At 50.1% G+C, this 12,685-nt stretch overlaps 1 protein-coding gene across 2 annotated transcripts in view; it reads right to left on the bottom strand.

The window, feature by feature from the left end:
* The window catches only part of Usp7 (ubiquitin specific peptidase 7), a 56,525-nt gene extending 44,046 nt beyond the window's left edge, over positions 1 to 12,479 (bottom strand). For both annotated transcript variants that reach the window (XR_013154572.1, XM_077105922.1), the window contains exon 1: positions 12,330 to 12,479. Coding sequence is in view for 1 of the 2 variants with exons in the window: in XM_077105922.1 (XP_076962037.1) it covers positions 12,330 to 12,420 (91 nt within the window). In the remaining variant the exon portion in view is untranslated. The remainder of the gene's footprint in view (positions 1 to 12,329) is intronic.
* Positions 12,480 to 12,685: the final 206 nt, after the last annotated feature.

The following is a 12,685-nucleotide window of genomic DNA, read 5'->3' as shown; positions in this document are numbered from 1 at the left end:
CAAAACAGAATTCTTCCTCTCCACATCCCAAGGTCACTCACAACCCAATTTGAGAATAAACCTGACCACGTCTAACTCCCATCGGCAAATTTTACCTTTAGCTTTCAGCATTACGTTTCCCCCGATACTGGGGTGCTTACAGGGACAAGAGACCTAAATAATCGCCGTGGCCCTGCCTACCATTACCTGGGCACTTCCGAAAGTGTCCAGCCATGATTTGGAAGCCATGTTACTGGGTGCCGTGCATCCCAAAGTTTGACAATCACTTGCTTTCCTCCTGACTAGGACACCCAGTCATCTCCCCCACTGAGCCACATCCCCAGCCCTATTTTATTTAGAGAGAGCGTCTCACTGAGTTGCTTAGTGCTGGCTTTGAACTTGCAATCCTCCTGCTTCAGCCTCCCAAGCCTCTGGGATTACAGGTGTGCGCCACCGGAGCCAGCTTAGTCTCTTTTTTTTTTTTTTTTTTTTTGAGAGAGAGAGGGGGGTTTTTTACTATTTATTTTTTAGTTTTTGGCGGTCACAACATCTTTGATTGTATGTGGTGCTGAGGATCGAGCCCGGGCAGCACACATGCCAGGGGAGCGGGCTATCGCTTGACCCACATCCCCAGCCCTGGCTTAGTCTCTTTATCCCATCTCCTCCAGGCAGTGGACAGAGCATCAACACAATCGATGCACATGTTCTCTGGACATGCTGAAGCCAGAATTTGTGTGGCCCATCTTTTATTTTTACAGCAAAATCTCACACCTTCAACCTACTAAAATCACCCATCTGAGGCAATGTCCAGAAAAGAACCAGTGCTGTGCTGAAGAGCATGGGGGCCATTCAGAAAACAGCAAGGTGGCACAAGCCTGTGATTCCAGCAACCTGGGAGGCTGAGGCAGGAGGCCTCCAAGTTCAAGGACACCCCTGGCAACTTAGTGAGATCCCGTCTCAAAGTAAAATTTTAAAAAATGGGCTAGGATCATTATAGCTCAGAGACAGACCACTCCTAGGTTCAATCCCAGTAATGTAAAGAGAAAAAAAAAAAAAAAGTTACATTGATTTAATCTTTCTTGAATCAATGATTTACAGGCAGACTAAGTTCAAACCAAGAAAGGGTTTCTGGGCTGGAGAAGTAGTTGAGTGGTAGAGCACCTATCTACCATACACTCAGCACTGGGTTCCTTCCCTAGCAATGCAAGGGGTGGTGGTGGGGATTTCTGTATTTAAACTAGTCTTGCCATAGTCTGATTGCTACAGTTACTTTATAACTAAATAGTCTACCCAAAGTTGTCTATCACAACTTTAAAACACTGTCAAGTAAAGAAGCTGAAAAGGAAAGTATTTAATATATGCCACAATAGTAACTACCACATGGCTAGCTAGAAGTTAATGGTGCAAGGAGACTAGCCTTTGAAGCCACCTAATTTCTTTCAACCTCTGCCCAGTTAAGGAATCCTGAGGCTTTGGTACCTCGGACCCACTTTTCCTCTCACCTTGTGAAAGCTGCCCTCTTAAAAGATTCAGGTGATGGGGAGGACACCTACACAGCTGGGCAGGGCTTAAAAACAGAATATGGGGGGCTGGGGATGTGGCTCAAGCGGTGGCGCGCTCGCCTGGCATGCGTGAGGCCCGGGTTCGATCCTCAACACCACAAACAAGGATGTTGTGTCCGCCGAAAACTAAAAAAATATATATATATTAAAATTTCTCTTAAAAAAAAAAAAAAAAAACCAGGATATGGGCAGGGAATGGGGCTCTGGGACGCAGCCAGGCCCCCGAAATCTGTGCAGGCTTGGAGAGGGCCCAGCAGCTCAGACACCAGACTGCTCATGGGAAAGTGCAGACAGCTGTGGGGAGGAGGAGCCCGGGGGGAGAGGCCTGGTCTTTGGATTAAAATGCCTCAGTGACCAACTCTGAATGTCTAGAGACTTGGGTACCTGAAATGCAGTACACCTGTTCCCCAGCTGGCCACACACAGGCCTATTCACATCAAACTCGTCCACACGCTCGGAGCTACACAGTCTAGGAGAGTTTGTTTTAGAAAGCTCAGAATCTCATTAAAATGTTACTGAACACTTGACTCACAATTGAAGTGATCTACCAATGGGTAATGTTTTGCCTGGTGCCCTCCTAAGTCACCAAATTCCGACTGCTGTACTCCACGGGAGGCCTCAGCCTATTTTGGCAGAGAGCTACTTTCCCTACTCAAAGCACAGGTGAACCACACAAGACAGTTCAGCCCAGGAAGTCCAACTGTAGCCTGCCTCGCGAGCAGCGGCAGCGTGTTTAAGAACTGCTACTTTCATGGCCAATGGTGTCTCCAGACAGAGATGGATGGCAAATGGCCGTGAAGCCAGCCAGCCAGGGCTCCAGTCCCAGGCTCTGCCACCCACCCGGCCAAGCCCAGTAGGTCCTCAGACTTGCTCAGCATTCTGTTCAGTTCTGCTCCACAATGGGGAACATGCTGCATCCACCTTGGATCTGTGTGTGCAGCCCTGTCACGTGGCCTGGCACTGTGAACCCTTGGAGAGTGTCCGCCTCGCCACACAGCAAGCTTCTGCAGCCTTCTGAAGGTCGAGGCAGCTACGTCCATCCAGCATTCACATGCTCCTTGTGACCCACCACCTTAAAGCCTGCTGGGGTCCTCTGGCTGCTCTACCCAATTACCACAAACTTGGTGGCCACACACACACTTGCTCAGTTCTGGAGGTCAGAAGTCTGAAATGGGTCTCACTGGGCTAAAAGCAAGGTGTTGGCAGAGCCCTGTTCCTTGTGGAGGCCTCGGGGGCCATCTTGGCCTCCCTTCCCCAGCTTCCAGGGACCACCCACATCCCTCACTCACCCTTACACCTTCAAAGCCAGCAGAGGCTGGTCATCTTCTCACCCAGGTAACTGACAATGATTCCTGCCCCTCCCCTTTTTCTGCAGAGACCCTGGGGCCCTGATGATGATACTGGTCGTCTAGATAATGCATCATGATCTTGTATGGGGATCTGCAAAGGAATTCTGTCACACAACAAAGCATGTTCAAAGGTCCCAGGATCGAGGTGCAGTCATCTCTGAGAGGGTGAGACCACCACTGCCTATTCCAGACCCTAAATCTCAGAGACTGGCAAGATCCCACACCTTTCCCATCTCTGAACATACCACCCTCTTCCGTCTCAGCTGTGTCACCTCTGGGAAGCCTCCCAGGCCATCCCTTCCAAGCAGGCCAGTCCTCTTTCATCTTCGCCACAACTGTCCCTGTCAACCACTCCACCACAGTCCCTCACTGGAGCCCTCCCTCACACTTCCTTTCCTCCAAGGTGGTCACATGTGTAGGAGGGACGAAAACCCTGTATCCAGCACTGGACCTGCCAGTCAGCAGGAGTTTGATGGATGAACACCTGGCCAGGCTCTGTGGGCGCCAGGGCGCAGGCAGCACAAGCAGTCAGGGGCGGGCAGGATGGCACAGAAATGAAGGCCAATGCAGGCATGGGATGCAGGGGGCAGAAAGGGGCCCTCGCAGTGCTACTTGACACAGTGGTTGCACAGATACCCCTCAGTGCCCGAACGGAAGTTAGGGGACGCTTTAGAAATTTCGAGAAGTTTGACCTCCCTGGCCATATCCAAGCACACATCTGGGGGCTTGTCTAAGGAGGAAGCTGGTGTGTCTCGTCACAAGAGGAAACTGCAGTCAGTCACATGCAGCAGGCCCATGGCATGGCCTGCAAGACTCCAGGATTTGATAACTATAACCCAACATAAATAAAATCCACCACAACGCATTTCTTCTTTTTTCCTTTCTTGATAGTGGGGATTGAACCCAGGGGCACTTTATAGGACTGAGTCACACCCAGTTTTTATTTTTGGGACAGGTTCTTCCTTATTTGCTCAGGCTGACCTCAAACTTTCAATCCTCCTGCCTCAATCTCCACCATGCACCACCATGCCCAGTTCAGAATCTATTTATTCCAATAGAAGATAATTTAGCTATAAATTCACCCAATAGTCATTAAGCTGTCTACAGAGATGAAGCATTGCAAAAACACTTACTTTATCAACTAAACCACAGCCAGTCAGGTGTGGTGACACACGCCTATGATCCCAGGGACTTGGTAGGCTGAGACAGGAGGATCACAAGTTTGAGGCCATCTTTAGCAACTTAACAAGGACCCTAAGCAAGTTAGTGAGGCCCTTTCTCAAAATATATATGTATATAGCTGGGGATATAGCTAAATGCCCCTGGGTTTAATCCTCACTAGCAAAAAAAAAAAAAAAAAAAAAACCAAATTAAAGCACAGTGGATCATGCCTATAATCCCAGCAACTGAGGCTGAGACAGGAGGCTCACACATTTGAGGCCAGCCTCAGCAACTTAGTGAACCCCTGCCTCAAAAGATAAAAAAGGATTTGGGATGTGAGCGGTAAAATAAATCCTGGGTTCAATCCCCAATACCAAAAAGATAAATAAAAATTAAAGATGCATGCACACACTGCATTCAATGCATGCATGAAGGCTTCAATGTATGTAATTTCTATGCCATGCAAAATTCTGCTCTGTCACTACTGGCATGACAGTTACATGTCTATGATTTATTCTTTATATTAACCCATCATGTCCCGAGTTTAATTCTATAAACATAATAATTACTTCAAAGTTATGGCAAATGGTGTATCTGTTACTCAATTTAAGTTCTACCTGTTGCACATCTGGAACAATGGGAGAAAATGGGTTAATCACCTATACACACTTTCTACACATGCACAGTATCTTCAATTCTTTTTCTCCAAAGTATTTTTGTTCTAAACATAATTGCTGAAATGTAATTCAGCAATTTACATCTGTGGAATTTATTAATAAACTGAGGCTTTCCATATTTTCAGTTCAGTTGTTGTCTGCACTGTAGTAAAGAAAAAACTTGATCCTTCATAAGAAACTTGAAAAGCCTTGCTCTACAGGGTTGTCATAAGAACCATCTGTGCACAAGTTCCTAATGCTTTTTACTCATTCTGCTTTTCCAGGACACACTGCATCTTCCCAGCATGAACTGTGACCTTAGCACCACCAAAATCATCTAAGCCAAGAATCCAAGCAAGTTGTTTAGGTCGGCACTAGCCAATAAAGCTCTGTTGATGTGGTGTTCTCGCTGTGCTGTCCAATGGGGTGGCCATACTACTGCTGAGCATTCGAAATATGGGTAGTCAAATGAATGTTCAAATACCAAACCTAAGACCTGCAATCCCAGATGCTCTCGAGGTAGGAGGATCACAAGTTTGAGGCCAGTCTCAGCAACTTAGACACAGCAAACCTATCCCCAAAAGGGAGGGGGCTTGAAATGTGGCTCATGCTACAGAGTCCCTGGGTTCAATCCATAGTACCAAAACAATGTCAAATTACATTGTGGCTTGTGGCTACTGCAGTTGCATGGTGTGGAGTTAGACCCTTAAGAACCTTCTTATCATATGATATATCAAGAACTATGTAATGTTTTGAACAACCAACAATAAAAATTAATTAAAAAAAAAAATCAAAAAAAAAAAAAAAAAAAAAAAGAACCTTCTTATCCCCATACGTCACCCCCCTTGTCCCCAGTATAACAAGTGGTGCTGTGGACAAACGTAGGTTGAAATAGGAAAAGAGTCTCAGTGTGTGCTCCTCAATACCAGCAGCAGAACCTGGCAAGGGCAGGCAGACACTGCATCAGAAGCAGCAGCCCCTGGACCACCCCTGGCTCCAGAAGAGTGCATCAGGCTATTCAGAGGCTGGGGCTCCAAGGAGGCTCCTTCTGAGGGCTTTCCCAAGTCCAGCACTCCAGCCCTGCTGCTCACCTTTAGTCCTTACAAGCACAAGACATGAGAATAGGGCTGAGAATCATTTAGGGACCATTCTAAGTGTCTTAGACTGTAAAACAGCGGTAAGTATCTGAGAATGTTTTTAATTACTTCACACAGTTTGCTTGACTGAACAGCTTCTCCTGAAACTGATAAAAACTAGCACCTGGAAGCAACACTTGAGTATTAACTACCTACTCTCTATCTAAAGGGAGGCGGGACTGTGTAGCCTAGCCACATGCAAGTTAAAGGGTGTTAACGTGTGCTGGTTTAAAATGGCAACTGCATAGCCCATTAAGAGCTCTGAAATAATTTACTCCCTAAGTCACACTGACGAACTGTTCTGGCGCCTCAAGGTCAATGGCCCACAGGCTGCTTCTAGGAGCTGGGGTGGCAAGGTTTGCTCATTCTGAACACTCAGAGAAGTACCACCACTAGGCAACATCCCCTCATCTCTTTCTGAAAATACTGTGAATGGAGTGGCAGCAGAGGCAGCCAGGGGAAACCAGATCACCATTCAGATCCGGGGCTGCTCAATCCCACAGTCCAGCTCACCCTCCAAAGGCACACCCCACCCTCCACACCAGGTGCCAGTCTGACTGCTTCCTGCAAGAGCCAGAGCCTCCCTGGCAGAATATCCTGAGGACTGACATGTAACACAGAACCTGCCCTCCCAGCAGCAATGTCACCAACCCTATTCGACAGCATGCAACCAAAACCTAGGGACCAGGGTTGTGAATATTGTGCGGCAAGCAGGAAAATCACAAGGCACTGTCCTGATTTCACAGGACAGCCTTCTCAGCTTTGAGTCTTGATGACCCAAAAAGAATGAAGGGCCACCGTTTTGAAGCTGGAACACTACGTTCGCTTCCAGGTTCAAGTATTTAGGAAGATAGAGCCCCTGTCAATCAAATACTGTGCTCTCCTTAACAGGACCCTGAACATCTTACCACTAACAGCTGTGGCTCCACACGGTGGTCTTCTCCACTAAGGCCGAATTCACTCACAGCAACAGGCACCGTGAGGTGAGGGCTCAGCTCCAACAGGCAGCTGACTAGTCACTCTCTGGCCTTACCTGTCCCCCACTCCATGGGTTGGACAAGGTGGATGTCCACACTGCTTCTCAGAGTGGGTTCTCCCAGATGCCCCTCCTCCTTTCCCATTTTGGGTCCTTGCTACTCACTCCAGAGTGTCCATCATCAAGTTCTAGAAGTACCCTTACTCTAGCCCAGGTTGGTGTATTTCCCTATGAAAAAAACTTTCTATCCAGGCACAGTGGCACACATCTGTAATCCCACTGACTTGGGAGGCTGAACCAGGAGGACTGCAAGTTTGAGACCAGCTTAAAAAGGGTTGGGGACATGGCTCTGTGGTTAAGCACCACTGGGCTAAATCCCCAGTATCAAAAAGAAACTTTCTGATTACTGTTTCCAATTCCCAAATAAAAAGCTTATATTTCTAATCCTCAGGAAGTAAACCTGCTTCTCTTCAAGAACTTCAATACACCTGACTTGTCATTAGCAAAGGCATATATTAAACTTACTAGAAAGATGGAAGAACTGACATCCAGCCTCCACCGGACACTTAAATCCCTCCTTCCTCCAACTTCTTAAATCCACAATTAGTTCAGAACAAGTGCTGTAGGAAGCAGCTGACATGTACAGTTTGACTCTGTCATGGTACTTGTCAAGAAATACCTTGTTACAACCTTGTTCCCCAGAGTAGAGTTCCTTGGTCTTAGAAATCTAGCAGAAATACCTAGGCTACATATTATTCATCCCCAAAACTAGAAACAATAACAAAAATAATCTATAAAAATGCTCAGAAGAGCTGAGCATGGTGGTGCACACCTGGAACCCCCATCATCCCCACTACTCAGGAGGTTAGGCCTGGGGAAGCAACTTAGCAATATGAATCAAAAAGGAAAGGGGTGGGGATGGAGCTCAGCGGCACAGCGCCCCGGGTTGGATCCCCCATACCACAGAAAACAAATCTAAAGAAACCTTCTGTAATTTACCAAGTTCTCTCAAAGTTCTTTTATAGTGGTGGAAAGGTTTTTCCTTCCAAAAGGATAAAAAAAGAAAAAGAAATGCCACTTGCTATTCAAAGCCACTCACATTAGATGTACTAAACCTGAATGGGCAGCTGTCGCAGCGATGCAGGTTTACGGCTTCAACGTGGGGCTCACAAGGCCACCGGGCCAGCCTGCAGTCTCCTGCACTCCTGGTCAGCCTCAGAGGGCACTGGATGTGTTTCCTGAAGCAGTACCTCCCACAGTAAGTGTAACAAAGAAGGAACGAAGAAGACAGGCACACAAAGGGTAGCACCAAGGGCAAGGTGGCAAGGGGAGGGGGCCAAGGGCTCACCGGGCTCACCAGGCTCACCAGGCATGTGGCTGTGGTGGCACCCACATGGGGTCTGTGCCACTTCCCTAGCCGGAGAGCCCCACTGTGCCACTTCCACAGCTGTGAAGGGTTCAGGCCGGACTGAGGCAGAGGCTGGTAACAGGATGTAGGAATGGAGGCTCCTGCTCTTTCTTCCCTGATACAACCCGCTTCAATCCACGTCAGGGTCTAACACAGCACAGGAGTAAACCACAAGGCCCCAGTCACGTGGCACCCACATGCACCACATCTACTCAGTTAATTTTTCTCAAAATATTTTACCTTTAAATTTGAATCCTAATTAAGGCACATCAAACGCAAAGATTCATGTGCAACACTGCTTTAGATGGAGGCAGACTCTGTTTTCTTCCCAACACACCAGGATACCATTAAATAGTGCTTTGTTTTGAGAGAGGGACTAGGGGTTGAACCCAGGGGTGCTCTACCACTCAGCTACATTCCCAGTCCCTTTTGAAATTTTTATTGAGACAGGGTCTAAATTGCTCAGTCTGGCCTGGAACTTGAGGTTCTCCTGCTTCAGCCACCCCAGCTGTTAGGATTACAGGCACATAGAACACTTTTGCATACCACCAATAATCAGCCTGCCCCACCTGTGGTGTCTCCCCCACATCAGTTGTAACCCAAAACCTGAGTAAAAGCCTTTAGCTGCAAAGCAACACCACTTATTGAACATCTGTGCTCCAAACTTTGTGCCTGGCACATTTCACATGCTTAGGGACTTGGGTCTCACCATCATCTAGACAGGTAGGTATGAATGACCTCCTTTTCAAAGATGTAGAAACTGCAACATCAAGATCTGATGCAACACACATGAGGTCATACAGCAACTGAACAGCAAACCCAGATTCCAACCCAGGCCTGGCTGGAGGTGTGGCTCAGGGAAGAGCACCTGTCTAGCTGGTGAGAAGGTCCCATCCCTGTCACCATAACTGCTTTGCTATGAACAAGCTTACTGGTGTCCTTCACTTGATTACAGAGAAGAAATAACAGTCGGAAAATCAGCACCTGAAAGAATCGAGAGAGTTGAAGCCTGCAGGAAATAACTCTGGGACATCAAAACTCACTCACTCTAAGGAGAGTGAGATGTTTTCAGGACTAGCCTAACAATTCCTCTCTACTGGGTTCTCAGATGGTGTTTCACTGTTTCTTCAGCAAGAATTCTTTCACCAGCTGAAGTGGACTGTAGGAAGGTCATTATCTCGGCACTGCATTCATCTTGCTCTAGCACTAGTTGAAAGCAATGCTGCCTCTCAGATACAGAACAGACGAGCCTAGTCCATCTGGGTGCTGTACCCAGAACTCACTTCCTGCTCCCAGTCATGCTTCAGCAGAAGGTGAAACTTCACCTCCCCACACAAGTGCAGAAGAAACCCCCCACCACCCGGACAAAAACACCAGTGAGCAACCTGCTCCTGATGGCAGCGAGACAAGTGGCAGCAAAAGTCAGGCACTATCCCACTGGTTCCCGCTCACCCAGGCCACCACACCAGGGAACGGAGATTTAATGACTCTGTTGGTCTACACAGTGGGCGTAAGGCCTGGAAAAACTTCCTGTGGCCTCAGCAGGGCATACACATAGTGGACCTTCACCTCTCCAAGGACAGCACAGCAGTCCTATCCAGGGCCCTCAGGCTGTATGACCCTCAAAGTTAGTAAACAAACTGCTGAGCAAATTCATCCCTGGCCAGAGCTCACACCACCTCCACAGCCCAGGTGCCTGACAACCTGAACCATCCAAGTGGCTGCTTCAGGCCTTACAGGTAGCATGTGGTCCTAGCCCCATAAACCCCCCGCAACAACAACAACAAAAAACTTCTTCCTTGTAACTTTACTAACTGCTCAACACAGGACATTTTAAAAATAACTCATCCAGAGCACTGTTGCTCTCCAGAGGATATCCAAGGAGCATGCAGAGTTCAACCAGAAGCAAATGCAACCCAACAAAGGGAGGCAGGAGGAAAGCAAACTGACCCTGACCTAGTGATAGGGTGGGGGGACACAACCAACCAACCAAACCAGTCTCCCAGCCTCCTTCAAAACCACCCAGCCTTAGAGGGACAGCAGGAGGCTCCTCACTTAAGCCTTCCCTATGGCAAGCTGGTCAGAGCCCTGATGGTCTCCAGCTGCTAGCTCTACAAGAAGAGATACCCAACAGGTGCAAGCCACTGGCTCAAATGGGATCCAATTCACAGCCTGGCACATGAAGCCTGGTTACTAGAGCTTGTAGTCACTAAATTCCACACTTCTGACATTTTAACAGAAGCACTTTTTCACTTCTCCTGATCCTAAATTACAATGTTAAGCTAGAGTCCCATCTGTGGAGAGGAAAGGCTGATGTGAATTACCTATGACATAGGCACCTTTTAAGCCACACACCTGAGAGTGCTCACAAGGGACCATTTTTCCCATACAAATATGGCCCTACAAGATGAGGGTCCTTTCTGGGTAATGAACTTGGGGTAGTAGCCTACTCAGAAGAAACCAGTTCCTAAAGTTGAAGGGGTGAGCAAAATTCAGACCTGAAATCTTTGTGCTCCAATTTGAGATTCTAGTAAATGTGCACATCTTAGGAGTTACCTTTCCAATACAAACTGACACGAAAATCAAGCGTCCTGATGAAAGAAAGCAGTCTTGAAAGCACAAACACTCAGGGGAGACTAAAGGAGATCCTTCCACCACCTCCAGCACTCTAGCCTTTCTAGCAGAGCTTCTGAAACTGTGGACATGGACATTTTCCCAGAGACATGTTGCCCTGTGATGCCCATGTTCATTCTCTCTCACTGGTGTCCAAGACACTTTAGGAGTTGGTAAAAGGATGCACACAGGAAACTGACATGCTCAGCTATTGGCTTTTTTTTTTAATCGGATGCAACTGGCAAAGGAAACTGAAAAGCAAACCTTTCTGTTCCGTTTTAGTTGTGTTGCAAAGTATATCACAAAAGAATACAAAAAATTCTCTCCACAAGGTATCCCTCCAGTCATTTGGTTTAATCGAACATGCCAGACACTCTGCCAAGTGAAAGAGATAGCACGGTCTCTGGCATGGACTCAGCTCTCCTGTCCCCCACTACTGCCATTGATAAGTACTACTGGTGAGTGCCTTCTGCAGGCATCTCAGCTACTGTGTCCTCTGCAGCACAGCCAGCCAGCTTCTCAGTGGACATCCAGTTACCAGCAGCGAGTTATTTGCGGGAAAACAGCAGTCACAGTTAAGTGTTGCCACCCCGCCAACCGGTGAGCAGAGAGGGTCACAGGGCAAACACCGCTCCACCTCCACTTCCCTAAACCTCTATTCAAGACTCAAGACCTCTCTCTGAAGGCAAAACTAGAACCAAGGCTTCATGCCCTGATCATCCAGATGCCACCCTCACCCTCCTGGAGACCCCTGCACTCTGCTGCCCTCGGGGAGGTAAGGAAACGGGACCGCCCCCTCTGCCCTTTCAAGTACTGAGTCATGAGAAATAAAAGGTGCCATCGAGTGACCACCGAGTCGCAGACCCTCCCCTTCCTGTGCCTCTCACTGAGCCCCAGGACCAACCCCTTCCACATCTCCAAGTGCCTGCGCCTTGGGGACTCCTGCCACATGGACAGACACCAAGTTACCTCCGGAGTCAGATCTGATTCTGACGTAGGCGGCGCGGGTGGCGGGGCTTTCACGCCGTTTCAGCACACACCTGGCCGGATGTCGAGGGCACCACCTACGGCCAGGTGCCAGCCTCCCAAGCCACGGGCCCCGGAGGCCCCGGGGGCCCTCCGCGGGCCGCGACCATCTGCGCGCCCGGCAGGTGCCTTCCCGGTCAGGCGCGGCGCGGGGCAGAGCCGCCGCAGCCACCGGGGCCTCTCGAGGCAGGTGCGGCGGGCCCCGCGCTCCGGGCTCCGGCCGGCGACCGCCGCAGGCCCGGGCAGGGACGGCGGGCCCGAGCGAGCGGCCGCGGGAGCCCGGCGACCCCGCGCCGCGGGCGCTTTGTGCCGGGTCCCGCCGCCCCGCCCGGGCCGCATGACGGTGCAGCGCGCCGGGCCGGGGCCGCCGGCCGGGCCTGCTTAAAGATGGCGAGCCGCGCGTGGCTCCCGCGGCCGCCGGCCACAATGGGCGCGCCGGCCCGCCCGCCGGCCCGGGCCTCACCTTCCATCTCCATGTCCTCGGGCTCGCTCAGCTGCTGCTCGCCCGCTTTCTGCTGCTGCTGCTGTTGCTGCTGCTGCTGCTGGTGGTTCATGTCGGCCGCGGCCTGGGGCTGCGCGCCCGGCGGGCGGGCGGCGGCGAGCCGGGGCGGCGGCGGCGGCGGCGGCGGCGGGGCGGCCTCCTCCTCCTCCTCCCGCGCGTCGTCGGCGGCGGCGGCCCCGGGGCGGCCCGCGGCGGGCGGCGGCAGGGAGACGCGCACGTACTTGCTCGCGATTCGCCCAATCTCGGCGCCGAGGCGGGCGGGCGGCCGGCGGGCCGGGCCGGGCAGCCGGGTCGCTCGCTGCGGCCGCCGCCGCCGC

Source organism: Callospermophilus lateralis, chromosome 19 (genome assembly GCF_048772815.1).
Source record: "Callospermophilus lateralis isolate mCalLat2 chromosome 19, mCalLat2.hap1, whole genome shotgun sequence".
NCBI classification, from domain to species: domain Eukaryota; kingdom Metazoa; phylum Chordata; class Mammalia; order Rodentia; family Sciuridae; genus Callospermophilus; species Callospermophilus lateralis.
This window is presented reverse-complemented; position numbering and strand designations above follow the sequence as displayed.